The sequence below is a fragment of the Aspergillus ochraceoroseus genome (assembly GCF_002846915.1).
Source record: "Aspergillus ochraceoroseus IBT 24754 chromosome Unknown P175scaffold_1, whole genome shotgun sequence".
Classification (NCBI taxonomy): domain Eukaryota; kingdom Fungi; phylum Ascomycota; class Eurotiomycetes; order Eurotiales; family Aspergillaceae; genus Aspergillus; species Aspergillus ochraceoroseus.
The window spans coordinates 2,141,259-2,168,699 of record NW_024468476.1 but is presented as its reverse complement, the minus strand read 5'-3'; the positions used below and the strand labels follow the sequence as shown (position 1 = coordinate 2,168,699).

Sequence of the window (27,441 nt, the reverse complement as noted above, 5' to 3'; positions counted from 1 at the left end):
TGGAATCACAACACACAAGGCGGTATCTTACATCAGACATGGGGGAAGATATGAAGAAAATTCAAGTGCTTCTTTGGAAGAAAAGAAAAACAAGAGAGTAAAACAATCGCTAAAGTTGCAATGACATCCAGAGGTCTCTTTTAGATTTCCACCCAGCAATAATAGGAGCAGAACAGAAGAAAGGTAAACCCCATATAACCATATCAACCGCATTACCACTGTATAAGTGACAAATAGAATCCTTTGTACAAGAAGATTATCTGTAAAAGAGAAGCAGAACAGACAGCCAACCCCATGCAACAGAGCTTTGGATGATAAGGAAATCTGGGAGAGAAGAATCGAAAAGCGACGACCCGAAAATGAGACTAAGTCAGAAATAACATCCATATGATCCCTTAGGTGCGCCAAAATGCAATGCAGTCGTGATCGTACGTGTCACAAGGTCGATAAGCTGTTAAAGTAAAAGGAGATTTGTGGAAATTGGGTATCATGGTCAAAAGAAGAAAAAGAAAAGAAAAACATCATCTCAAAGAGATTATGCTTGACATGAGGAGGAACAAGGGTTTGACATTAGAATTACCAGCCTTTGGCGTGATATTCCCATGGTCCGAAATCCGTGTAATTATTCCAAGAGCCAGTCTTCATCACATCCTTGTCCTTGCTCGGGGTTGTAGTGGTCGCGGGCGCTGGTTCTTGAGTGCCTTTCGGTCCCGGGTACTCCTGGAGATTCGCCATGTCATGCGTAGTGTGTCGTCGCTTGAAGGCGTTGGCAGTGGCACTCTTTTGCTGGCGTTCCCACAAAAGATGGCGACGAAGGGATTCGGTCAATTCTGTAGCAAGCATGTTGCGACGGGTAGTGCGAGGAGAGTGGGCAACGGATTGAGGAGATGGCTTCATGATAATTGGCTTCGAGCGAGGAACACCAGGACCCTTCATTGTCAAGCTTTCCTCATCGTCATCAGCAGGGGACGCGGGGATTGAAGGACCATTGGGCGACGTAAGACGCGAGCGTTGCAAAGCGGGACTAGAGCGGCAGGCATTTTGCATCTTTAGAGGTTGGTGCATCATCATCGTAAGAAGGGAACGGCGCGAAACCAAGTTCGGTCGCGAATCCACTCGCTGGAACATCTCGCGGTCTTCAACACTCGACCGACCGCTTTCTGTGATAGAGTCTTCCCAATCGGAGTCTTCATCGTCTTCAATCGCACTTTCGGAAACCTCGTCGTCGGTCTCGATCGCATCCTCGTCACTGCTCTTGGACGTCTTCATTGGCTTCAGCGTCGCAACCTGTTCCTTGAAAGAAGCAATTTTCTTGGGATTGAGGTTGCTTCCTGGCCTTCCAAGCTGGTCCGTGAGAGAACTGCGGTGAGGAGCTTGCATTGCCATTCGATCCTCGAAAGAACTCTCGTCATCATCACCAGAGGATCCCCCAAGAGTAAACATACCACCTTTTTTCTTTAGAGCGGATGGCTTAGCGACCTGCATTTTGTTTGTGTCGGAGTTGCTCGAAAGTTTGGCCTGCGATCTATATGAAGAAGAGATCTGAGAGGGAGAGAAGCCGCGGATGATGCTGGGAGATTTGATCAACTCAGGCCTAGTCGAGAGGATTCCAGAGGAAGAAACGCTAGTGTCTGAAGCAGTGGTAGTAGCAACATCACTGTCATTACACTCGGGGGCGGTAGTAGAGCAAGATTCGGTCGACTGGTGTTGCCCGTCACTTAGGCCATACGAAGGTTCACGTCTGAGTGAAGCCACCGACGGGAGAGTGGGGGTGGGTGTAGACGGTCGCGGCGTAATATCGACGACAGGTTGCGTATATGTCGTACTCAAAGACGACAGAGGCTCCAGATTTTTCTTCTCTTTAATATTAAGCACCATGCGTTCTAGACCCATAGATGTAATATGTTTCTCTTTGGCGCGTCCCAGGTTCAAAACGGATTCCTCGCGAACCACGGCGGGTTTGGGGTCCGGTCCTTTGGGGCGTTTGATGTGTTTTTCTATGCGCTCCGCCTGCTCAGAGGCAGCCGATTCAACACTGGCAGAAAGTTCCGGTAGGTCTCCAGCCTCTGAGCGGAGGAGCGGCAGAACCGAAGTATCGCTTGAACTCTGAGGCTCCACGCAGAAGGTCTCGCGAGTCCATAGTCTCCAACTCAAATTTTCTAGACGGCGGCCTTCTTCCATATAATCGGCACATTTTGAAAATACTGACGGGTAAGCGTTAGCTAAACACTACCACAGGGCCACCATTCAGAATCAAGACTCACCCATCCACATTCCATGGAGACTCTGTGTGTTGGCCGTGTCAACTTTATGTATTTTGGCAGCGTCCACCGTGAGGACGGGGGTAGAAAAGCGAGTAGGCATGTTTGCAGAGCCACAATTTCGATTTCTAGAAATTGGTCCACAAATGGTTTCCTTGTCAATAAGTAGGTTCGGGGTCGCCGTCTCCCCCGAGCGTGGTCGTGCGGCGCGAAAGTCGGATGAGGAAGATGTTCTGTGATCCTTGTCCAGGTTGTGGTTCAACCGAAGCTCCAGTCCTTGTAGTGTTAACCCTGCCAGTGTGTCGCAGCAATTCAATTAAGCCGCAAATGGCACCTCAGCTGCCGTAACAAGCAGCAGCGTCCCGAGATCAATTGTGGATAAAAACACGATAATCAAGAGCGAGCGTCGGCAAACTAGATCGGCCGTAACAACGAATTGTCCAGAAGACGCCAAAGTAACGCTATGCGAAAGCAAGGTTGACCAAGGCCCAGTGTTGTCAAGGTACACTGGCTGATGAGAGGCGATGTTCGCGATACCGGAGTATATGGGGCTAGTTCGGTATTGTCGATAGTGGGATGGGGAAAGATTGGGGATAGTCGAGAATCGGAATGGTGAGAGAGGTGGAATTTGAGAAGAGGAGACAAGAGAAAAAAGAGAGGAAAATATGGGGAGAAGATGAGTAGTAATAGGAAGTCGTAGTGGAGCGGAAGGAGGGAAAAAAAAAAAAAAAAAAGGAAGAAAGATACTTAGTAGTGAGTTGATGGATTGGTGGGGATATGGGGGCGTATGTAAGTGACGGTACAAGGGGAAAGAAAAAAAAAAAAAAAAAAGGAAGAAAAAAAAAGAAAAAATAAAATAAAATAAAATGGCCGATGATGGGTAACTCAGTACTGTACCGAGGGGGAGGTTCGATGGTGGCCAGCAGCAATAATAACGACGGGATGGGCGGTAAGTGAAGAAAAATAATAAATAAAGAGAGAAAATAATCAAAAAGTAAAATATTAATATTAATGAATTCTACCTGGTCGCGCCTCTTTCCCCCATATTAGGCCCTGTCGTCCGTTATAATTTAGAAATGATTTACCCAATTTATTTATTTTTATTTATTTATTTTTTAATTTTTTTTTGGGTTTGGTACCATGTTACTTCCGGAGTACCCCCGTAGGTCGGTTGGTATTTCATACAGCGTCATTACCGTTGGTAACTTTACCGGTCTGTTTCCGGAGATCCACAAGAAAAAAAAAAAAAAAAAGTACACGGGCTGAGAGCCTGAGACAGAGAGAGGTAAGTACTGGGCAACTTCTCTCGGTGAATGTAGAGTATCCGGTGGGGGTTGACTCTGGGGAAGACTCAATTTTCGTCTATACAGCAATAGAGAGGGGTTTGAATGATCAAAAATTCAATTAATTTATTTTCTCTCTTTCTCTTTTGCCTGCTTCCGTCCTGCCTTCTTCTTACTCTTTCTTGAGGAATTGAGATGTCACTATCACTACTCCGGGGAACAGGAACCAGAAGAAAACGTTCTAGACAAAGCTGTCCGGCCCTGTGACCAGATCCAAGCATGACTAAGGCAGCATCGCCAGCTGGGTGGGTTTTAATGTGGTTCTGCAACTGGCAACCCAACAGTGGCCACTGACTGGGCAGGTCACTTGACTTCCCCAAAAATGGATCCTGGATGATTGGTCTGGAGAGGCTGATATTGATATCACTCGCCTTCTTTACTACTACCCAACTAGGTAGGTCTAGCACTAGGTCAGCATAACAATCAATAACTAAGTGGCTATTGATTGGTATGAGTACTCCGTATAAATGATGAGGCATTTGGAGTCTCCGTTTCTTCAGATTTTGCCAGTATGGGTAGATACAGTCCTTTCTCAGAAAATGACTCCAAAGTATCTGTCCTGCTGACTGTAAAATAAATCGAACTAAATCCGATTAAAGCTGCTTTCGCCGTGGAACTAATAATGATTCTATCCGATCTGTTTTAACCGCATCTCTTGCTTTGGAGCTGGAGACGAAACGTCCTTTCCAAAATGGGTTAAGCCCGATCGAGATTTTCTCCTTTTCAATTTTACCCCGGCGTCTGAATTCAGCACATCTACAAAGTACCTATTAAAATCCAGCTCTGTAGTATTCGACCTGTCAACGCAGTTCGATTTCAGTACTTACCCATCCCGGCTGAAATGCCAGAAACAGCGATCTTCCCTACACGGCTGCTTTTAACCGCTGGTATGAAGGTACTACTAGTAGTAGTACTATCACATACCGGGGGAAAGACATGGGTATTTCCGATCGAGATGATCGCCTTAGTCACATATCAAAGAAAAAAAGACTCCTCTCCCCTTGTCGATGGAATGTTTCGTCCACAGGTATGTGCCTTTTCCTGGTATACACCAAGTATACGCTCGATGTACAGCCCAATCGGATTCCATTTCTGGTAGTATTTCCTAAATGAGAAAGCCAGTATATCATGTGGAACATTTTGGTAGGTTTCAGATACATGAATATCAACCAAGCGGTGATACAGTATGTCTATACCTACTACTAACAATCAAACAAGATCTCGTAATCCAAAATACCTCGCGACAACAAACAACAGCATCTCATTCATCCAACAGGCGCAAAGAAAACCAACCGCCCCTAAATCAGAGTAGGTAATTGTATCACAACCCAACATCTCATTCCGCCCATAAGCAAGAGAAAGTCACAAGGCGAACGCCCTCTACCAGTAATCAATCATATCATTAGGTACATGATCACCATATCCAGTGATGATATACGCGTACTCGAGATGATACCTTGAGTGAAAAAAAATATCCTTCCAAAGGGTAGGTATACTATACCTATCACTAGAGAGGTAACTATCCCTGGGCAGCAACGCTGATATTCCTTCCCAAGTTGAGCCGCTCGTCAACCCCCCTTTCTTCCATCACGAGGCGGGTTTTGTTTTTTTTTGTTTTTTTTTTTTTTTTTTTTTTTTACGAAACAATTTTCCATCCCCATCGAGAAAAAGAACAGCAGGAGTACTCCGTGGAGTACTAAGTAGGGTAAAGGGCCGCCCCGAAACAAATATGATACCTAACTCCAACGCCACGGTTCGTCCTCCCCTCCCCTCTTTGCCCCGGTTCTCCAGGTCAGTGGTTCCGGGAAGTACGAGGGACAACCTGGAAAAGATGCTCCCGATCCGCTGTCATCTACCTAACCATGTCACGATGCAACTGCGTGGCATTGGCTGTGTTGGGTAACCCCAGATGCCAATCCATGATTATAGTGGGGATTTCCGCCCCTCGCTCTACTTGGGAGGAAGGTCGAGACCCTATTATGTATGTATCGTGAGGAGTACGGTATACATAGTCGGGGCCCCGGAGTCGTTGCAGCTCTTTTCCCGGAAGGATGAGAAGAGTACCCTACCTAGGTACTCCGTACCTACACTCTAGAGTATAGTACATATTAGGTTATTCCTGGCTTTGGGGCTTTTCTTTGTCCTTGCATTGGATGGGAAGTCATCAGATGTTGCCCAGCGAAAACGCGATGGAGGGAAGCTTTGGTCTTTAGGTAGGTACGGAGTAACTAGTTAGTTAACCTGTAGGATGGGGAGGTACACTAAGCCTTACAAATCGGAAATCCTGCTTGCTCAACCCAGTATTGTTCTACGTGCTTCACCAACAGAGTTCGCGCTTATTTGCATATTCTTCTTTCTTTCTTTCTTTCTTTCTTTCTCTCAGGATGAGGGTTACATTCTCAGAGACAAAAACTACCATTGCAAGCAGGCTGAGCTCATCCAGAAGGGAAGACAGATAAAAGCTCCATGACAAAAAAAATCTCCAGTTCTATTGGCCTTGCTCGCGTCTTTGTATGCGCAACACCATGCACACCATACAGCATTATCGGCATGTAATAGTAATTCATGTCGAGGTGCCATGGCCAACTACGCAAGCTTATTCCATGCGTGAAGTGTCCCCAGAATTTAGAACCCACAGGGGGCGGAGACACCGCTGGGCAGTATCAGAAGTGCTCAGCTGGTCATCTTCCGTGCATACGGCTGTTCCACCGGGATGGAGAGAGCCACGTAGCTGCATATTATTCCTCTGGAAAACAAAATCCCATGTATCAGGCGCACTGCAGGGTCTCCCAGGAGGAAGGGGGCAGCGTATGAATTTTCCATCACTCTACGGCAGGTGTTTTGCAAGTTAAGCTTATGACAGCTTTGGGGATAATGTACATACATACTCCGTACTCCGTACTCTCCGATGGTGGCTTTTTTTTTTTTTTTTTTCCGTCCCCTCCGGCTGCTTTTTAACGCCAAATCAAGACGAAAATCTTCCGAGGACATGAGATCCAGTCAGGCAGCCAGTTATCTCCTAATCTGATATCCGGTGTAAAACTCGTCTAGCAATGCGAACCTTCACTCGAGTATGGACTACCTGCTTCCAGGTCGGCTCCCATTAACATCCGAGGTTTTGATGCCGTAATAAGGCCCCCTCTACAATGTCTGTAATGGGCGTACAAGGACAAGCGAGACGAAATAGGCAAGAAGATAGGCCATCCATTTCGAGTGTGGCGCCCCAAACGAGGATTGACCTAGGAGGCTCCATCACAACGTGGGGGAAAAAAAAGCCTCGTTGAGTCGTGACTCGTAACTTGTCGCAGTCAGAAACTAGAGAGGAGGGAAGAGTTCAGGTATTGAATTTGAATTCGAATATATTCTGGACTCGATTCTCTAAAAGCTGGTGGCGAAAGCGACCAAGTCACAAGGACAGCAGCTCCTCCCCCGTCCCGTCACATGATGTGCAGTCGATCCACGCCGCGGTATTCAATATTGTTGTCGTGCGCCTCGCGATTCTTGGGAGCTTTGGGCATTGTAACGATTGGGAGGAGAAATGAGGGAACGGCCGAGCGGGATGCTAATGTCATGGCAGCCTTACTGGAGCGGAGCTTACGCGGTCTGCCTATCATTGCACCGGGAACACTCTGTCTCCCGCCTGTTTCTATGTTTCAAAATATCCAATAAGTAGCCTGCTCAAGCCAGAACCAACAACAACAACAACCCTAAACACCAAGTAAGAGAAACATGCAACAGTTACGTATGCTAGGTAGCTGGGAGGTCATCGCAGGTGATTCCAGCTATGCGTGGGTCTTGTCTTACGGAGCACTCCTTCCCGAGTTTTTAGAAAGGTCTGCAAGGTCGAATAATTCCATGCTAGGAAGTCTTTACATTCCGACTAGCGACGCTGTGCGCGAAACACCACGTCTGTAGTCAGGCTGCCGGTGCTTGTTTGTCGTTCCTTCAGAGCGGGACAGGTACAGAGTTCTGGCTGCTCGAAGGGCGTGTCGATCCAGGAATTGTCTGGATTCTCGCGACTACAATTGACCAGATTGGGTTGCGTGGCTGGCTTTTCGTCGAGAAACACTAATGAACCTAATGAACTTCCAGGACTTCTGGTAAGCATCTTATTCAAGGTCTGAAAATGCTCTTCGTCGCAGACCAGCCAGCCCTATACTCCTAGGTACTACTTACTGAATTGTGAACGGATACCCAATATCGAGGATCCTCAAAGTATCAATCATCCCCTGGGTTGATCACAGGGGTGGTGTATAAAGTACGGTGAACTCATCCCAGCCCCCCCCCAGAAGTTCAAGAGAGACCATAACAAACTATTCCTTCGTAGTTCAATTTTCCTTCGTGTAATTAATGTACCACTTCTTTGTGAAGGAATCACTCGAGCAGTCACATTCCTAAAATTTTCCCGGCCCACGTCCGCCGATGAGGTTCCAGGAAGGATTTTTGCCATGTAACCAATTTCACTAGGCAGGCAGGTCCCTAGCTAGGTAGCTATTTTCTCCATACAGAAATAGGGCAGCTACGGCTGAGAAAGCAAATAGATCGATTGGAAATCGAACCTTTGTTCGAGAAATGAACTACTTGAGTTAGTGATCACCAGGGCATGCAATCTTGCAGGATAGCTTCACTGCAGTTTGTCCTCCCCGGAAGTGGCCCTTGGAGAGGGGTCGGTCCCGGTAAATCAGTATGCAAGGGTTACGCGGATCGCATTCAAGGCTCTGGAAGCAAAAAAAAAAAAAAAAAAAAAAGGGGAAGGGGAAGGGAAGGGAATGCAACCTCTGCAAAGAGCGATCTGGTTGACAGGACGGGCACTTTTTTTTTTTTTTTTTTGATGTAGCACTTGGGGAGCCTGAGTGTTGGCTGGATAGCTTGGAATTATCCCCCTCGTTTCGCGTTGATTTCTAGAGAGGATACATACATACAAGATACATCGATATACTTTCTCCCTTCCCTCTCCTTGTTCCTGGGTCCCTGATCCCCGATCCAACACGCGAGGAACCCGAAAAGTACCGACGGCTCTCTCTTCCTCTTTCTCTGTCATGCCTGTTTTGTTCGAACGGTCTCCGCTTACTGGTCGATCCTTGGGGACTTGCTGGTTTTGGCGACAGCAAACGGTAAGGACGTTGAATCGGTCAAAAGCTATACTGTAATGCAAGAGGAGTATTAATATTTGCCTCGCACATCCACTAGAGAGTGACAAGCTTGCAATATATCGAAAGCAGCATGCTCTTTCGTAAGACTTGTTATTGAGCTATTGTCCGAAAGATTGAACTCTAGTGAGGAAATCAAGTCAATTAGTAGTCCCCTTGATTCACCCTCATTACCCGGGTATGCAGGAGCTCAGTTCTGTTTCCCTGACTGGCCGATCTGTGAGGTCGGACAACAAGATCGGAAGAAGCATTCAAGCCATGCACAACCCTTCCACTGGGAAAGGCCACCGCGTCGTGGGAGCGTTGCAAAGGGCGACGGTGAATTATTCGGGGAAGTAATAGATGTAGGTATGTGGTGCTGCCAGTGGATGGACCTGGGACCTGTTTGTGTTGGTGGGTACGTACGGAGGGTACAAAGTACAAAGTACATACTCAAGCTTCCAACTACTCAGGTACTTTAATACTTTCAGGTTTCCCGATTGTGTATTGATGGGAGCATACATACAGGTTGTACTGTACTTGTATATACATATAAGGTATAGACTCCCAAGTAGTATTCTATAGACAACCAGTACTAGGTAGTAGATACTAGGGTTCAGGTGTTTTCTTGTCTCCCTATCCAAGAGCCATGCGTATTATTTCATTCCCAAGTCCTTCAATGGCCAGGCCCTTCCAAGGCATCGATCGTATCATGTGCTGGCGACCATGTGTCATATTCGCTGGTTAACTAAACGGCGCAAAAGTATATTAATACGTCACTATAACATTTGTTCATGTAAGCATTGAAAATACTCATTTCTAAGGGAGTGCTGTGGGAACAGACCCAGATCAATCAAATATATGAACTTCCCGCGTTTACCTGAAACAAAGCCTCGATCGAGAATCCGATGGATTCAGTCATCAAGTCTCATGACTGCCGACGTAGGAGATATACATCGAATCAATATCCAAGCCAGTGACTTTGGCGCCTTGCCAAGAGGGAAAACATTCTGATCTGACTAGATATGTTCCTGAATCGATTACCCATTTTTAATTATACAGAGCCCCTCTAAGACGCCTCAGCAGGTGATCATCCCCCCCCCACTGGGTAGTGGGCACCGATTTGTACTTCCATTTTTCTTTTGACCCCGGACAGAGCGGCATTGGTTGCTTTGTGTGACAGCGTTTTGAGGTTATTCTTCCGAGCTTGCTTGTCGCCCGGGGTCGGTTATGGGTTGGACGCTCTGCGTCGCTATTGGGTAGATGGAATTGAAATAACGGGAAAAGGAACGGGAGGCACACGAATGGAATGCGAGGAGGCGATGGATTCTATGGCCAATACGGGTTGTTGAATCGCCTTGAGTAACATCATTCGGCGGTTTTCTGGGGCCTATCAGGACACTGACATGAGGGTTTGTGAACATATTGATTATTCCCCCCCCCCCCCCCCCCCCTCAAGGATTCTCGCGCACAAGTATTTGTCATGGAGGTTGGTTGTAACTATTTCGTATAGTTACAAGAAAGCACCCCTGGAAGTCTCTATGTCGACTCCGTACTCCGGATGTATACAAACGTTACGTCGGGAAAAGCATTTCCTACAGGACAACTACATGAAGCACGAAGATATGGAAATACAAATCGGACAACCCGCATTATCTGACCCAGAACGAGATGCTCACCGTAGTCGTGTGATGGACGGATCATCGAGATTGAAAGTAGCGGTATAGATTTTTGAGTCAGCCGCAGGACGTCAGACATCAATACTGAAAGAGGAGTGCGCCATAGAAATAAAAAAAATAAACGAACGAAAAAAGAAAGCGCATCCGACAAACCAACTCCCTCGAAGACGAATTATTGCCCAACCTCCAACCGCGCCCCTGCAAACAGGTAGGATTCTCATCTGGAGGTCCTTGGGCGGCTGTCACGCGAAGCACAAGAATTTCCCGAAGCCCGTCCCGCGGGATATCGAGAGGATGTCCGTTATTTCATACGTACGAACAGATTTGAGCCACGTCAATGATCCACGGCCATGTGATGGGCAGACGTAGCATCATCATCTAGGAGAGTGTATCGGCAGCCTCCTCTGTTGTGGGAAGAGACAGGCAGGTGTTACATGGTGGTTATCCTTTATTGTTAGGGCGCAGTTGGTTTGTCGATGCAGGACAGGGAACCAGGAACTCTCCCCTGGGACTGGAGAGGATACGGGAGACCAGAGCTCGGAAAGCAGAATGGTACCAGAGAAGCAAATTGATGCGATCGACTGGGCCTAGAAGGGGGGGGGGGGGGGGTTTGCTGTTGCATGAAAGCTAGACTGCCCCAGTTAGTTCATGAAGGTCTTGTTGCTATTTCCGTGTCTTGAGCGCCCCAGATGCATATCAGTCGGTCATCTGAACATCAACTGTGCTGGCACTGGGCAGAAGTGGTAGCCTGGAACTCGCACACAGGGGACGGGAGAACCTCACCTCTTCCTAAGTTTCTCTCGTATAGCAACCGTGATTCAGATTCATGATCCAACCCCAGATGAGCTGCTAATTCTCTGGCTATCTTCTCCTACTAGTCTTCTCTGAGTCCCCACGAGCCACGAGCCCACGGAACCGGTACACGGTATCCTTGATTCCATGCATCGCAGTCCTTGATGGCGGATCCAGTATCGATCGTCTGTCATACAATACATACTCAATGAGACTCCTAAGAAAGAAAAGAAAACGCGCCAGACCTCCATGTGATCGGACCGGACCGGCCATTTACCCCCTAATCCAGACACAGCTTCCGACGAATTTATGGTCATCTCCTTAAAAAGGCCTCATAGATCCTACGAAACGGGAAATTTAATTACCAGGCCTATGATAATTGATTAAGTACGAGGCCATGCCCGTCTCTTCCGGTACGCCCGCCATCACTCTCAGCCCCAAAGCGTTTCCCCCATTCCTTTTCGCTGAAGTCCGGGGTATCAAAGCAAAGGTACACAGAGAAATCTAGATTCCAGCACAACGGAATCAATGTCTGGAACTTGGAGTAACTACTAGTTGCGGAATCCCCATGCTAAGTTCCCCGTCGTTCATCGTAAAACTGCTAGTTTCATCAATGTTGCTTGCTTGTCCTCCGCCTCGGGTTCTAGAAAACGCGACGAGCTGCCGTGCTTCCTCGGCAACGACGTACAGAGTAGTCGTCCATCCCAGCCCCTGTGCCCTGCCATTACATGACTTCTTCTTCTTCTGTCAATACGAGGAGACTATACGGAGTATACGGAGTAGTTCGTAGAACTATATCCCCAGACACCGCAATTATCATCTAGGTAGCCGTATGACGTTACAAAGTCCAATCCGTCCTAAACACCGCAAAAGGAGAAAAAAAAAAAAATGAGGAATTTGCGCCGTGGCTAAGGCTTCTCAGACAACCCTCGCTCTAGCAACCGGGAGAGGTGGAGATGACATGGATGAGAATTGAAACCCCAAGAACGCCATGTTGCAAGAAAGGAAATTAGACTCACGCGTTTCTCTGACAGAATACATGAGGATACCCCTACTATATCAATGACTCGGTACTAGATAGTACGGACGGGAGGTTGTTACCTAACATTTGTTTAATGGGATAGATTACAGCGTTGCATTTGGCTTCTTCTCTTTCTCTCTCGCTCTCCCTCTGTGGCGTTGAGACGATATCTAGGTCAATTAATGTTGTGGGTGGTACCCTGGGCGTAGTGTCAAAATAAGGAGTGGCTGTCGCAGGTTGCATTCTTGTAGTAGTTGTTGGCTTCCCGTCCAAGATCCTACGGGTTGTCGTCTTGCTATGCCCGGTGCCAATGGTGTAATTCCTTGTAGTTGGTCATTTCCTTTCATTGCATCGACTCTGTTCTATGTACCGCTGCCCTTTCCATAGCACGATCTAGATTGATTAACATGCTAAAGCACATATAGCACCATAGACTCTCACTTTTAATTATCGGGGAGAAGAAGAATAAAAGCTGTATACAAGAAATCTAAAACTCTTGATCATCATCGCCAGAAATGATGACATTATTGATCTGTCTCTTCGTTAGCCCCGCTATTAGAAGCATTTCAGGTTACTCATCTCACCTTAAGAACCATACGACACAGCTGAGTGGCAAGCAGCAATTGCTGTCGCTTTCCAATCAAAGGGTCGATCACAAAGTGTTCTCTCATATCTATAAGCCCATCTTAGTATTTACCTAAAGCAACCGAGTAAAGTAGGGTTTCGTACCATTGTTGCCAGTCAGCATGCAGTCAACGCCCAACCGTGAGTTGTTCTCCTTTACTTGGCGCGACTTGATGGCAGCAAGGGTCTCGATAGGGCTTAAACCTGAGTTTTCAGCAAGAGCCAGGGGGACTGCATCCAGTGCATCGGCAAAGGCACGCATAGCGTATTGCTCGATGCCAGGGCTCTGTGGAGATGAACGGTCAGTCGATAGTCTACAAAGAGGGACGCTCAGCTGAGAACAAACCTTGACAGCAGCATCTTCGACAGCAATAGAGCAGGCAATTTCGGCAGCACCTCCACCGTACACAACGCGGTTGTCACGAACCAGGTTGCGAACAACGCAGATGGCATCGTGCAGGGACCGCTTGGCCTCATCAATGATCTGAGACATAAATTAGCGCCTGGTGCATATGCCCCAGATCATTTTTGATTTGTACTAACCATCTTGTTGCTGCCTCGTACGAAGATTGTAACGGCTCGGCTGTTGGCGCACTCTTCGATGACGAGCATCTTCTCCCTTGTCGTACCGAATGACATTTCACGCACCCGACCAGCTGTTCCGAGTTTCTCTGGGCTGAGGTCCTCAAAGCGAGGGACGATTCGGCCGTTTGTCGCAATGGCAATCAGTTCAATTTCAGGCCCACCGACCCAGCGGACGGCAGGCAGCTTGTTCTGTAGGAGCAGATGGTTGGCTTCGTCATCAAAACCCCATTGACAGATAACCAGGTTGGCTCCAGAGTCCTTCAGGTGCTGGATCATCTCCGTAAATTTCTCCTTCTCATAGTCTTGCAGTCGCTTGAATTCCTCAACTGATGTGATATCGAGCTTATGCTTGGTCTTTGGCTTAGGAGGTTCAAATGGACAAGTTAGGATTGCCAACTTAGCATCCCTCACTTCATCCGGCATCTGAGGGTGAGAGAAGTCTTTATCCACGATAACACCCTTGACGAGAAGGGAGTCTTCAAGGGCACCTCCAACTTTTCCGTCAACCTTGATTAGTTCAAAATCGACATCTCTGCGTTCAAGATCGGCAACGGAAAGTACTGCGTCGACGGCAATCTTCGAGAATTGGTCGTGGGATTTCGAGACACTATAAAGGCATTATTAGCATTATCTCAACACCCAGTGGGAGTCAATTGAACCCCATACATCTTGCTACCCAAGCTTGTTTTTGCAACTTTCAACAGGTTCTCGGTGTCATCTTTTGTAAACTTGATTTCATCGCTGATTTTATCGAGTTGGGCGACAGCAATTTCGCAGGCTGCATCGTAACCGTCTGCAATCCGAATGGGGTGGATACCCTTGTCGATGAGTCCAGATGCCTGTTCCAGCATGGAGGCCGCCAGAACGACTACACCAGTCGTTCCATCACCAATTTCTTCATCCTGAGACTTGGAGAGTTCGACAAGGAGCTTGGCCACATTGTTTGTGATTTCCATCTTTGTTCCGAGGTTAGGAGGGTGTTTCAAGTAAAGACTCTTGCTTTATGTATCGGACGAACCTGCGAAAGGATGGTAGCGCCATCATTGGTGACAGTAATGTCGCCATCGGGGGAGATCAGGATTTTATCAAGACCGCGGGGACCCTAAATTGTTCTTCAGAAGTGATCTCGACATATAACGCCATCCCACAGAAATCCATACCAGAGAAGTCTTCACGATATTGGCAACGGTCTTTGCGGCCACGATATGGGATTTGACGGCATCTGTTCCATGCTGTCTCTTCTTCTTCCCTTGGCTGTATAGAGGAAGAATGTTAGCCATCTGTTGGGGTGGGGGGGGGGAGTAGTCCGCAACGTACTCCCGAACAATGATGAAAGGTCGGCCCTGTTCATCCTTCATCACAGAAGCTATAAAATCCATTAGCGACCGTCTCCTGGTATCTTATCCTTGAATCCGCCATTCAAACCTTGAGACAAATCAAGCTCTAGAAAACAAAACCGGAGAATGTTAGTCCAGGGGGTCAAATGAGGGGCACTGGAAACGCACGCATGGCCATTTTGAAGGTCTGCCACCTGGCAGGGAGCCTAATTTAAACCGTTAAAAAGAAACAGGAGAATGTAGGAGGCAGACTGCGATCAAAGCCCGCTGAGTATGATGTGCAAAAGCGACGTTGGGAGTCCCAAAAATCTCGTCACCGGCGATGGTCGTCTTCCACACTTCACGGGGCTCTTTTTAGAAATTCTGGAGATTGTCCCAGTCAGGCTAGTGAGCTGCTTTCCGTATTGGGTCTAGCGCATTTCTTTCCCCCTACGCGCTTTCGCGCGATTCGGCAAGCCTGGAGATCGTCTTATTCCCCCAATATTGACCTCGATGCAATGACTTTGTAATTTACAAGATCATCTTGATATATCTGCGCTATATCTAGGAATAACTGTCAAGCTGTTTTCCCGGTTATTCAACTTTGCCTCTTCGTCACAAGCAATGCCGCGTGAGTCAGGCACCGACTTCTTCTTTGCGCGCATACCACTTTCGCATTGGACTAACTAGGGGAACAGCACCCGTGGCTGACTTGTCGGATGACGAATCGACCGGCGAATCGATTCCCTATGATACCGATGAACAAATGGACGAGGTGAAGGGCGAGGTGAAGGACGAGGCGAAGCACGATGTGAAGGACCGCGATGAGGACGGCCAGGGCGGCGAGGAAGGCGTGTGAGTTTCAGCGAAACAATCTGCTGGATGGTCAGTGCTGAAATTGGCAGTTACATTGTCGAGAAGATTTTGAGCCATCATTTCCAGCCTAATGTACGCAATACGCCACCTATCTTGCGCATTAGGACCAAGTCAAGCTGACCGTGTAACAGGGCACTCTATTGTTGCGGGTCAAATGGCAAGATTACGATGATCCTAGTGATGAGACATTGGAGCCCGAGGAAAATTTACTGTATGCCACCTTCTGCAAATGATATTTGTTAGAAACCCTGTTGATGGCTTCTATTTAGGGAGGGCGCAAAGGATATCGTTGAGGATTATTATTCCAGGCTGGGAGGGCGACCAACAAAACCCCAGCCGAAAAAGCGCAAGCCAACACCAGAAAAGACAGAGAAATCAGAACCGAAGCGGCGAAGAAAATCGCGAGCTGATACTGCGACGGAGACGGCTGAAGAAAACCAAGCACCGGATTGGGCCCCAAAATCTAAAAGCTGGGAGAATGAGGTTAAGAATGTCGATACCATAGTCCGTGAAGGTGACGGACTGGTGGCATTTCTCCACTGGAATAATGGCAAGAAGTCGAAGGTCTCTATCGAAACATGCTACGAGAGGTGTCCACGCAAGGTAAGCTTCCTATTTCATAGAGGCTCCTAGAGCTTTGGCTAACATGTCGCAAGATGCTCCAATTTTATGAACAACATCTGTAAGTTCCTTCACTCTATGCACCTCCAGATGACTAATTGTTAACATTACCACAGAGTTTTTAGGGATGCATGATTTTCACACTCTCCTGAGGGTTTCTGAGCGGATATCCATAGTTTCTGCTCTGACTAGTTAGTTCGCTCTCAACTCAGGTGGACGGGTGGCTTTTAGTATCGCTACACATGAGCTTAGGATAATTGCGCAGACAAGATATTAGGTTAGTGTTGTCTAGTTATTGGTATCAGACTGCTTCTTTTGGTCTACGTGATAAGTTGCACCTTGGGCAAGGCTGCAAAGGGATTTGCTGAATTAGCATCAAGAGTACTAGTTTATACTCTTTAAGGTAAGCAAGGAAGCGAGCACAAAAAAGTTATGATAAGTTATAACTCTGCAACTTTTATTCAACAGCTGCCTGTTCATATTCTATTTCTGCATGTTAGTTATCATCACATTTTCTAGGGCTGCTTCTTGTTCCTTTATTAATTATTATTGGTTTTATACTCGTGATATACATATCCAGGTGTGCGTGATCTGAATCTCCTTCAAAACTAGCCATAGTTTTTCTCAAGGCCTGCCTCTCTTGCCATGTTAAGATATTCCCACCGAGAATTGAAAAGGTCTGAGCCGTGTTTCTTTAAAACTCGTTCGATATCTCGACTATCTTGTGCTTCCACACATTTGTCATCTTCAGACGTCCATACACCACGCATGTCATTTGGTATTCCTTCCCCTGCTATTAAAGAGAGTAAAACCTTATCTGCCAATTCTGGGTCCATACTAGTGCAACGTAGAGCCTCAATGATTTGGTCTTCGTTCACGCCTTTCCCCATGCGAAGATAGTCATCAATCCACGCGTCAATGCCTTGGCCTGGTACTTCCTGGTCATGTTCTGGCTCTGAAATCGATGGGAAGAAAGGGAGCTCGAGAAAAAGAGCATCAATTGCTTCTTGAGACTTGGAGTTTTCTGGGGCCGAATTCTCTGTGGCCGAATTTTCGATATTCTGTGCTTTTTTCGCATTTGGGGGTGATTGGGCTGAGCCATCTACGGCCTGGGTAATGGACGTTGGAGGTACTGATGCCTCCAGAGAGTTTTGTGTACCTGTCGTGGTGTGTTGCCGATTCCCATTCCTCGATTCTATTTCGCTGGATTTGGATGGTTCTGGACTTCGTTTTCTTTTTTTGTCCCGAGGCCTATGTAATTCTGGATCGGCCCCCAGAGTCGTTGCGTTACTTCTTGGTGTGGGTGTAAGAGGGGATCTGCTGCGAGGCTCGTCACTTGGGGGCAGGGCCTCTGTGGGTTCCGCAGGGCCACCTGGACGTGAGTGTCCGCGAAGCTTCTTCAGATACCGATCTCGCCATGATTGATACGTGTGCCTAGGGTACTAGGAACGTAAATCAGCAAGCTACGCCAAAATTGAGCTGGTATAGCGCATACAATACCTTTTCCGCAAGATCCTGATAGATTTTGTTGCCTGAAATGGGAGCACTCTTGTCATTTTCGTACGGTTGCATCCAGTCCCATAGGATCTGGTCTTCCTGCATCGTATATGGCAATCTATGACCTCTGCTCGGGATGTGAGTCGCGCCTACAGGCCTTGCTGCTGAAGGACCAGCTCTATAGGCCTCAAGGTTTTCGAGTTTTCCATTCCGCACTGAGGTCTCCACGAATCGATAAGAAAATCTGGTAATCGTCAGTAACAGATGTGGTTCTAAAGGGCGTGCAAAGAGTTGTGCCTGTACGTGTTGGCTGGGAGATTTTTTCTGGCGTGATCTACCAATTGAATTTCTGCATCTTTCTCAAGGAGCTTTACGATGCCGCCATTTTGCTTGTACAATAATTAGACCCTGATAGTAGATAAAGGCTGTGGCAAAAATACCTGAATGATTTCCTTGAATCTGCTTCTCTGGGGAACATTCTGGGATAGCCAGAATGACATCCCCTGGAAAAGACCATGCCCAGTTCTCCGGGATTCTCCACCCTCCTCGTCCAGATTTGCCTTGTGTTCCATCGTCTCAGAGTTATTCCATTTAAAATGGCCTGTTTTTGAAGCGAAATTATCTTTTGAGTTGCGATTTCAGCAGGTTATCAGAATGGTTCCGTTTACAAGTTGATATCACGTGTTCACGCGTCAAGCAGTGTGTTTTGACGCACAATCAATCACTTTGGGGATTTGTGTTATAAAGAAGTCAGACCAAGAAAATCTCCTTGTTTAAGACATCCCGGGTAATCAGTAGCTTTGGAATCGGATTCTTGAGTTTCCTTCCAGGAACACTTCTTGAGACCCTTTCCAACTCGACTTGATCACGTGCCACGAATTAGTGGGGACGGTCACGTCTCGGCAGTGAAGGTGATCTCACCAGTGCAACAACCACCTTGGATTTTGAGGTCGCACTTTGGCATCACAGAAATGTCTGGCTTGTAGCTTCAAGTTAATGAATAGTCATTTACAAGCTCTTGTCCTTCTGCCCTAGGATAAGTGACTCAACAATGGGCATTCTACGAACCATCGCTCTTACAATCTTAGGATTCTCTGCTTTCGTGTTTGTTGCCCTTTTTGGGAAACTGCCATTTTTTAGGTAGGGTTCTCCAAGGTCATGAAGTCTTCCACAAGTATAGCTAATAAGTTTAGGAAAACTCCTATTGGCCTTCTTCACAGAACTATTTGGATATATATTCCCAATGGAATATCATACCTCGATTTCCGCCTTTTCGGCGGACGATTTTCGCGTTGTTGGGGCCGAGCTGGTAATTATATAGTTCATGAGAATCATCCCTTAGTTCTTGTTAGTTGTAGACTCACCCCTTCCTTTGTATGCTTGCTGATTGTTGGATAGATATTCTTTACTTTCCTACTTGTTGTTGGAGAACTTTTGTTTATTCCGAGTGCTTGGCCTCGAGTCTCCATGGTCCATCGGGTTTGCATTCCAATTGCTGTGGCCCTCCCTTACATCTTATTATACAGAAGTGTTGTCACCAAATCATTTATCACCCCAGAAAATCATGCCCAGGAGATGGAGCGATACCCTTATGACAAAGTCATCTTCCACCCCGAGCAACGTTGCAGAACGTGCGAATTTATTAAGCCAGCAAGAAGCAAACACTGCAGTTATTGCAAAGCATGCGTTTCTAGACACGACCACCATTGCATCTGGCTCACTAACTGCGTCGGTCTACACAACTATCATTACTTTCTATCCTTGATGCTCTCCTTGTCTGTCATGTTGACCTATGGCGCATGTCTTGGTTACTCTATCCTGTCTCGGACTTTGGACGGGCTTATACCTCGAAACTCGCCTGTCCGAATGAAGAAACAGAGCTGGACTATGATACTTAACATGACTGCTGTTGTAGTTGCATCTGATACCCGTGTTGGAGGAATCACGTTGTTAATGTTCATGACTGCTCCTTTAGCCTTTGCCTTTCTCCTATACCATACTTATCTTATCTGGGCGGGAATGACGACTAACGAAAGTGCTAAATGGTCTGATTGGAAAGAAGATGTGGCCGATGGGATGGCGTTCAAGTTAATTCAGGGTGACAAAAAGTCCGACTCGCCTCTCCTGGATGAATCTCCGAAGTCTTCAACTTCCTGGCCAGTGACAAGTGACCAGGTTCTTATTCTTACCGATGGGGAGCCGCCGATGGAGGGACATCAAATCCCAGTAGGCTCCAATGAAATCCTTCAGCCCACTATTCCCGACGCAGCTGTTGATCAGAGATGGGTCCAAGTAAGAAGTATGAAGGAAATTGATAACATCTATGACCTGGGATTTTGGAATAACCTGTGTCATGTTTTTGGATTTCCTGCTGGGCGGGCGATTCGTCATGATAAGGTTAACTTATCGATAATGTAAATAGTCATGAATGAGTGAATCTTAGGTACGCTTCGAAATAGTTGTGTTATTCGAGGCTCCAGGCTGTATAATTGAACCGGGCAAAGACTTGGTCTTACCTAAAATGGTAACTGGCGGGATGTGGTTCGGAACGGAAAAAATTCCCTTTTCAACAGCCTTGGATCTTGATTTCTTCTCCGCCAACAACTTTGTTCATTTACAACTATTTCCGGCGGAGGTTCTCAGAACAGTCTTGTTTAAAAAATTGACAAAGCTTGCTCCCTCATCGTAGCAGGCACAGTCAGAATGGCGGACCGGCCTCCCACAGAACTGAAGCCAAAATGTACTCCCGCGGAGCTCATGTTGAAGGTTATCCTCATGGGGACCTTGAGCCACTATGAAACTCGTGGGATGATTGACGACAAGCGTTTGGACCACATGCTGTCCGCTGGAAAACAGATTTTGTACAAGACGCATCAAGAAAGCGACGTTAGGTACTGTTGGCCTCTATAGCCTTGGTTTTGACTTGGTGTTACCTGAGAGTGGCTAACACCCCATTTCGCAACAGACATAGCCTAGGCTTGTCCCCCGACATTTGGCAAGGCTTTACAGATGTCCTTACCAAAGCTATCCCCGTCCTCGAGTCACAGTCGTTCATTTGGAAAAGCTCACCAGCAGCGAATTATGACCATTCCTCGTCAAATCTAATCGCCTACAATTACTTCTCGCTCGTGAAGGATATTGAACGTCTGAATGACCTCTGCACCATTGCTCGGAATCTTCTGGCAACCACAAAGAAAGCGCAAAATATGGCCGCTGAGAAGGGATTTGATCAGAGGGTTCTGGCTCTGGTAGATACCTGTGTGCGGGTAACAGCGCGGGGATTCGACGGCGAAACGAATGCGAGAAACGAAGAGCGTTGGCAAAAGGTAGTCAACCTTTACAAGCGTCTATTGATTACATGTCTTCAGTTCCTTCATAACTTTATTATGCATAACGAGCAACGGAAAATGGTTCTCTGGCTGGACCTTTTTGGATACCATTCGACCGGAGATTCAAACATTATCCAACCGAAGGAGCCTCTTGACCAGGCTAGCAGCCAGTCAGAAGGCCTAGCACCAATCGTTAGAACTGGCGAAAGGATAGTGAACCCTCCAATTCGGGCCCTTTACGATCAAACAGCCGAAGATCTCCTCTTAGAGACTATATCCAATTTCCCCCGGGAGCCAGCAACTATCAAGGAAGAGGCCGCCATGCTACTCCTTGCCAACATTAAAGATCACATGGAGAAGCTCCTTGGACGTGATTTGACAGCAATTCAGGAAATGGGGAAGGATCCGGATCAGGTCAAGGAGATTCGTGCGGCGCTTACTGCTATCCTAGGTGCCAAGGTCGATGGATGGTCAGACCTGCAGGACAGGGCTAAAGACCTCCCACCTGCTCTTCCGGATGACGAACCTCCACGAAAGAAGTCTATTCTCACCATTGATCGCAGTCCAACCGCCGGATTTCCACGCATCTGCTGGTCAGACCTTCCCGATCTCAACGAATATGGTGCACTCGCTGCCGGCGACGCAGCTATCATGGAGGAAGATACAACGATGCCCAGATCCGCGCAGTCTGCAGCAGAGACACTTCAAGAAGCCAAGGATGAGCTAATGGCGCGCCTGCAGGAGACCTCACAAATCGGCGGTGATGGCGATCAGGACTATGATGCAGGAGACGCATGCACTGTTGGAGATGATGATTCACGGAGTTTAGAAGCAGTGGCTGATGGAAGCATGGATGACGACGAGGAAGACGAAGACGAAGACGACGATGACTACCGTGGCCGCCCCGGCGACCAACAGCGCGGCCTGCTGACCGATATTCCTCTCGTGTTGGGTCCTGCTGAGATCGAAGCGCTTCCCATGATTATTCAAGCCGGGATAGTCGATAGCTTTGGACTGAAAGGTGGTGAAAGAACCGGGTCAAGAAATATGCAAGCCCTCAGGTGCCACATTCTTCTCACCCAAGAGACGGGCCGGAACCTGCTCCGGGAGCTGTTGATCTTCATCGCTGCCTGGGATCTTCCTGACGATGAGCTTTATTTCAAGATGATGGTGCAAATAATGGACGCAGTGCTCAAGAACGGCTTGATGTCTCATGCCTATTCGGACTTCGGTCAACCAAAAGATATCATTTCTCCGGCGCAGGCTGTTGTTGTGAAGATTCTCACACACATCTTCAGAGCCAAGTACTCTCCTGCTTCAGTGACTGGTTCCAACCAAGCCAATGCCACAAAAAACCCAGCTCCACTTTCACGAGTCGACATCCTTACCGTCCGTTACATATTTACCATCTTCCGCGGAAACATCATCCCCGAAACGTGCGCCCTAATCTATCTTCAAGGCCAAATCCGAGCCGGACGAGCCCTTCCTGAAGACTTCCCTCTAAACCTGTGGGATATGGAGCGTGTTTATGAGGGAGTCTACCAATTCCTGGAGTTCTTTGCCGTGCTTACAGAAAACAACGATTGGAAGAACCTTTTAGTCAAGTGGGAGATTGTTTACGACCTAGTTACATTGATCAAGGAGCTCGAAGCAAGCATTCCTAAAGGTCAGCTAAGTGCCCTGTCCCTTGGACGCAACAGTCCGTCCAAAGAGCAGCAACAGAGCTCTAGCCCTGGGCCCATTGCAGTTGAGAGACCGTATGATCCCAGCGACCCCGATCCCACAGATGGCAGTACCGTGTCAAGAGCCGAGTCTCCACCTATCACCGAGGACCCCTCTGAATTCGAATGGAGGAATCTTAAGAAGCTCGTGGTCCTTGTCCTCTCCTCCCTCGTCTGGAAATGCCCCGAGGTTCAAGACCAAATCCGCAAATACGGTGGCGTTGAGACCATTCTTTCTTGCACCAACTTTGATGCGCACAACCCGTATATTAAAGAGCATGCTGTGATGTGTCTAAAGTTCCTTTTGGAGGGTAACCGGGAGAACCAGAAATTGATCGAGGAGCTGGAGGCACGAGAGGTCAGAGACGACAGCGGGTTACTGGAGAAGCGAGGTCTCGAGGCCGTGATTGACAAGACTGGCAAGCTGGCAATCCGACCTCGGGATCAACTGACACCTGATAGCAGTGATAGAGTAACAGAATTGTAGAGTTGTACATAGACGTATGATATGGATGACAGCATATTCATGACATGCTTGGTGGGGGAAAAAATCGGCGCAGTTTCTTGATTCAAATTCTATTGCATTGCCCGAGATAAGACGTTCACACAAACCTAGTAGAACTACTTTTGAATATCGAATTTAAATAGGGGAATATCAAATGTTCTAATCGTAAAATCAATTTCCAAAGACATTTTGGAGCCTATTTAGTGCTGCCCTGTTAGTCCCTCCTAAGCGCATGTAGATTGCGGAATCGAAAACGCGTCAGTCCTGCTGCTGCCTCTCCTCCGCATTACACATTACAACCTCCAACAACTTGCAAGTTCTTCACTCCACCGACATATATATATTCCAGTTTCTCTCCTGGACAATCTCCAATCCATAGAATCATTTTGTTCTCGATAACCTGTTCCCCGGCAACCAAAAGGGAAGGTCTCATCCTCCTACCCCGCCTCTCCAATTCTCGTCTGGCTCACTATGTCTACCTATGAAGGTAAGCTCAAAAGAAAGCCTCACTTAACTTCCCATCACTTGCTAACCAGTTCGTTAGTCGAACACAACACGTCCGACCCCTCAAACACTCAACAATTCTCCCGACGCCGCCGTCCAGACCTCTCCACCTTCTTCGCAACCCTCTCCGAAATCAGCTCTGATGAGTCTCGCTCGCGCCCCTACGCCGTCCCTGTTCCTCGCGACATAAGCGCTGCCTTCTACTCCCTCGCTGAAGCACTGAATATCATGCGTCGCGAAGGAGGTGGCACCAGCACCAGCAACGGTGACGAACTTCCCACAACACTCAACCCAGATGGCACACCAATCGAAGTCCACGGCGATGATCTCCTCGCGCAGATGATCCAGACCCTACTGAGCGAGGCTGAGACACCGCCTAAGGAAGTTGAGGGTGTGAGTGAGGAGTTTTGCGACGGTACATCTTCTCTAGCCTTTGTTTCTCCGTCCTATCGCTTTAAAGGTTATTTATGATACTGATGAACAAGCAGTCCTCGACCGCGTCCCTCGCTCCTCCTTAAAACCGTCGCAAACGTGTCCGATATGCAGCAACCCATTTCTAGAAGATGAATATCCGCTTGTTGTCCGCTTACCCTGTCATCCAACCCATGTGTTTGATTTGGAGTGTGTACGGCCGTGGTTGCGTTTGCGGGGCACATGTCCACTTGACCGGACGGATCTTGCGAAGCAGGAACGGGAGAAGGCTGCGGCGAGGAGGAAGAAGCCTGTTGAGGATGAGGAAGATGAGTGGGACGGTATGTATGGATAGGTTGGAGCTTGGGTAGTAAATTGAAACGACTACTCTTCCCTGTGTATCGGGTTAAGCCGCCTTATTTATACCGACGAATACTTCGTAGTAGCTAATATGATTGAAGTATCTAGATCTAGGTAGAGTTACCCGTGAACTTCTTTAATTTCCTAATTCGTGAGGCTGTTTGTGTCGATTATTAGTTCTATATTTTCGATCAAGCCGGGGTGACAGCATTTGAACCTGAGCACTGCTACCATTAACACGATTGAAAGCCTAACAAATCTATTTGATCAATCGAACCAGTATATTCTAACCAAGCCTACTAAAAAGAAAATCATATTGGCGCTCAAATCCCCAAGTCGTGCCATCGTTGCAGCAGGAGGTTAACTAGTCTAGACTCTTTATGTAATCACCTCTGACTGCTCGGCCTCAGGTTCAACTTTGTTCTTGAATTTGTCATTCTCTCTTCTACGAGGTTCTTCACTTGAGAATTTGCTAATATCGAAGTTTATATGATCTGTTCTCATCCAAGCCTTGTTGACTGATATATAACTCAATATATATATATATTCATGGATGTCATGTAACCATCACCTGCAGGATCTGGAATATTAAACACTCAATACTACCCCATCGATGGTCAAAGTCGTCCGTATCTTCAGGCTTACGCATCTCACCAGATCGATTTTGATCAAAGGCACCTGAGTTAACTACCAGTCTATTCGTTAGTCTTATACTATGACATCTGTTCTCAGTAATTCGATGCCCTGGCACGATGGAGAAGATAGGATGCATCAGCTGCTTCGAGTCCCGTCTCAGGACAATCCTACGGTTCCCTTCCTCACCTCTCGAGCAGGCCTCATGATGAAGCAGTCTCCTCTGCTCGCTATCGGTGCTCTTGATAAAGAAGGGAGACCGTGGTCCTCTGTTTGGGGAGGAGAAGAAGGCTTCGCTACCCCGACCTCTATGTCCAGCTTCGACGTTAGAACTCCAGTAGGGGAAACCTACGATCCGGTGGTTGAGAGCCTACTGCTTGATCCTGCGCACAATAGCGGGAAGTTAGTCTCCTTCCTAGCTATTGACCTGGAAAATCGCCAGAGAGTCAAGCTTTATGGAAAATTAACTGCTGGTTCATTGGATATCCTGGGTGAAGATGAACACATCCAAGCAGGTATTGCGCACCTTGCCGTCCATGTTGATGGTAGTCTCGGTAAGTATCATACCCGTCTTGGGACTTTTGAGATGCCATCGCTAACATACTGTGGAGGTAACTGTCCCAAATACTTGAATGCGAAACATATTCTCCCGGCTCCACCTGATCCAAAACTGATCTCAGAGAACGCACAGTTGCCCTCTGAGGCTATTAGGTTGCTTCATCGTGCTGATTGCCTCTTTATCTCCTCGTCTCACGGGAACGAAGACATGGATACTAATATCCGCGGCGGACCTCCAGGGTTTGTCCGAGTCATCTCCAATGAGCCCAGCGGTGCGGTATTTGTGTACCCTGAGTATTCTGGAAACCGACTGTATCAGACTTTGGGTAATCTCCAGACAAATCCTTTGGCAGGCTACGTGTTCCCCGACTTCGAGACAGGAAATGCCTTGTTTGTCACCGGGAAAGCAGAGATATTGATCGGCAAAGACGCAGCGTCAGTTCTTCCCCACTCAAATCTAGCCGTGAGAGTGACGACCACGGCATCTCGTTTTGTAGAAAAGGCTCTCACATTTCGAGGCATTCCGGGGAAACCTTCCCCGTATAACCCCGGTGTCCGGTATCTGGCAACAGAGAAAGTCTGCCCCGCCACATTGAGTGATGTTGAATCACCTGTCACCGCGACACTGATCCGAAAGGAAATCATAACGCCCTCCATTGGTCGATTCCGCTTTCGCATCTCAGATCCAAAATTAGCCGGATCATGGACTCCTGGACAATATGCAACGTTCTCCTTCCAGGATGAGTTGGACATGGGCTATAGCCATATGAACGATAGTGATCCATCAAGTCTCAATGATGACTATGTGCGGACGTTCACGGTTTCATCTTGCCCAGGGTACGAGATTCCCGATGGGGAATTTGAGATCACGGCACGGAAACATGGCAATGTAACCCGCTACCTGTTCCGAGCCAACGACCGGGCCGGATTAGAGGTTCCTCTCAAGGGGTTTGGAGGCGACTTTCGACTGATGGAACAAAGTAGTGACGATATATTATTCCCCTTTATCGCGGGAGGGATCGGGATTACTCCGGTTTTAGCCCAGCTTCCCATTATTGACATTAGTCGGCTGCGACTCCTGTGGTCTGTATCGATAAAAGACATTGACCTAGTCTTGGATACCTTCAAGCGGTTTCCTCAATTGCCGAGTTCAACAACCATCTTCGCCACGGGAGGTGAGTCGCCGAAAGAACAGAGGAGTCTGGAAGCAGCGATCTCGTCGGGGGCGCAAATCTACCGTCGCAGGATGGAAGCGAAGGATGTAGATCTCTCTCTAGCGGAGAGATGGTATTTTTGTGGGAGCGCATCTCTAAAAGGTCCTGTTCTGAATTGGCTCGTGGGTAAAAAGGTAGAGTATGAAGACTTTAGTTATTAAAAGTATAACTATTTGACATAGGTACGAGACTCATAGTTAGTTAATTATAGTGGCTGTTTCTAAGAATAATCTGTCGAATTAAGTTGAGCATGCGTAGTCCTGCGAGGCTGAGTTTGATTTATGGTGGAGGCTGGAATCGCCCGTCTCCAACGATGGAGTCAAGCAGGGCTTTGCTCTCTCTCTCTCTGCCATTATTATTATTATTATTATTCTAGCTTTTCTCAGCCTTGCTGGTTCAAGGGTCTGTCTCCGAGATCTCAATGGAATAAATAATAGGCTTGGGTTTTCCACCGCATCAAAA

General features: G+C 47.4%; 9 protein-coding genes across 9 annotated transcripts; 6 read left to right on the top strand and 3 right to left on the bottom strand.

Annotated features, from left to right (window-relative positions):
* Nucleotides 1–576: 576 nt before the first annotated feature.
* P175DRAFT_0527849 (uncharacterized protein) lies at nt 577–6,341 on the bottom strand (the record flags this gene model as incomplete). The annotated part of the gene is made up of 4 exons (XM_040899561.1): nt 577–2,204; nt 2,265–2,529; nt 2,596–2,812; nt 6,241–6,341. 4 exons carry the CDS (start codon nt 6,339–6,341, stop codon nt 577–579), a joined length of 2,211 nt encoding a protein of 736 aa, XP_040755771.1.
* Nucleotides 6,342–10,274: 3,933 nt separating this feature from the next.
* P175DRAFT_0527847 (uncharacterized protein) lies at nt 10,275–11,003 on the top strand (the record flags this gene model as incomplete). Its single annotated transcript, XM_040899560.1, has 3 exons — nt 10,275–10,454; nt 10,548–10,724; nt 10,782–11,003. The coding sequence occupies 3 exons, from the start codon at nt 10,275–10,277 to the stop codon at nt 11,001–11,003; spliced, it is 579 nt and encodes a 192-aa protein (XP_040755770.1).
* A 1,308-nt stretch (nt 11,004–12,311) lies between these two features.
* P175DRAFT_0497498 (chaperonin-containing T-complex subunit CCT5) lies at nt 12,312–15,102 on the bottom strand. The gene is made up of 11 exons (XM_040896299.1): nt 14,940–15,102; nt 14,860–14,877; nt 14,752–14,800; nt 14,595–14,688; nt 14,453–14,536; nt 14,101–14,390; nt 13,393–14,041; nt 13,196–13,333; nt 12,955–13,135; nt 12,810–12,898; nt 12,312–12,757 (listed from the first exon to the last, which is right to left on the bottom strand). Exons 1-11 carry the CDS (start codon nt 14,947–14,949, stop codon nt 12,713–12,715), a joined length of 1,647 nt encoding a protein of 548 aa, XP_040755769.1. The 5' UTR covers nt 14,950–15,102; the 3' UTR covers nt 12,312–12,712.
* Nucleotides 15,103–15,254: 152 nt separating this feature from the next.
* Nucleotides 15,255–16,833, top strand: P175DRAFT_0497496 (chromo domain-containing protein). Its single transcript, XM_040896298.1, has 7 exons — nt 15,255–15,381; nt 15,449–15,605; nt 15,656–15,698; nt 15,758–15,837; nt 15,896–16,229; nt 16,283–16,308; nt 16,364–16,833. Exons 1-7 carry the CDS (start codon nt 15,375–15,377, stop codon nt 16,380–16,382), a joined length of 666 nt encoding a protein of 221 aa, XP_040755768.1. The 5' UTR covers nt 15,255–15,374; the 3' UTR covers nt 16,383–16,833.
* P175DRAFT_0497495 (putative transcription factor Rap1) lies at nt 16,809–18,538 on the bottom strand. Its single transcript, XM_040896297.1, has 4 exons — nt 18,185–18,538; nt 18,048–18,133; nt 17,748–17,988; nt 16,809–17,689 (listed from the first exon to the last, which is right to left on the bottom strand). The coding sequence occupies exons 1-4, from the start codon at nt 18,314–18,316 to the stop codon at nt 16,856–16,858; spliced, it is 1,293 nt and encodes a 430-aa protein (XP_040755767.1). The 5' UTR covers nt 18,317–18,538; the 3' UTR covers nt 16,809–16,855.
* A 143-nt stretch (nt 18,539–18,681) lies between these two features.
* On the top strand, nt 18,682–20,236 carry P175DRAFT_0449809 (DHHC family palmitoyltransferase). The gene is made up of 3 exons (XM_040894447.1): nt 18,682–18,884; nt 18,938–19,091; nt 19,143–20,236. The coding sequence occupies exons 1-3, from the start codon at nt 18,796–18,798 to the stop codon at nt 20,160–20,162; spliced, it is 1,263 nt and encodes a 420-aa protein (XP_040755766.1). The 5' UTR covers nt 18,682–18,795; the 3' UTR covers nt 20,163–20,236.
* Nucleotides 20,237–20,348: 112 nt separating this feature from the next.
* Nucleotides 20,349–23,479, top strand: P175DRAFT_0553654 (Ataxin-10 homo-association domain-containing protein). Its single transcript, XM_040900502.1, has 2 exons — nt 20,349–20,635; nt 20,710–23,479. Exons 1-2 carry the CDS (start codon nt 20,448–20,450, stop codon nt 23,279–23,281), a joined length of 2,760 nt encoding a protein of 919 aa, XP_040755765.1. The 5' UTR covers nt 20,349–20,447; the 3' UTR covers nt 23,282–23,479.
* Nucleotides 23,480–23,715: 236 nt separating this feature from the next.
* Nucleotides 23,716–24,729, top strand: P175DRAFT_0497492 (uncharacterized protein). The gene is made up of 3 exons (XM_040896296.1): nt 23,716–23,786; nt 23,844–24,218; nt 24,292–24,729. The coding sequence occupies exons 1-3, from the start codon at nt 23,771–23,773 to the stop codon at nt 24,567–24,569; spliced, it is 669 nt and encodes a 222-aa protein (XP_040755764.1). The 5' UTR covers nt 23,716–23,770; the 3' UTR covers nt 24,570–24,729.
* Nucleotides 24,730–25,289: 560 nt separating this feature from the next.
* P175DRAFT_0506037 (putative oxidoreductase, FAD-binding) lies at nt 25,290–27,140 on the top strand (the record flags this gene model as incomplete). Its single annotated transcript, XM_040898159.1, has 2 exons — nt 25,290–25,761; nt 25,819–27,140. The coding sequence occupies 2 exons, from the start codon at nt 25,290–25,292 to the stop codon at nt 27,138–27,140; spliced, it is 1,794 nt and encodes a 597-aa protein (XP_040755763.1).
* Between the last annotated feature and the right edge of the window lie 301 nt (nt 27,141–27,441).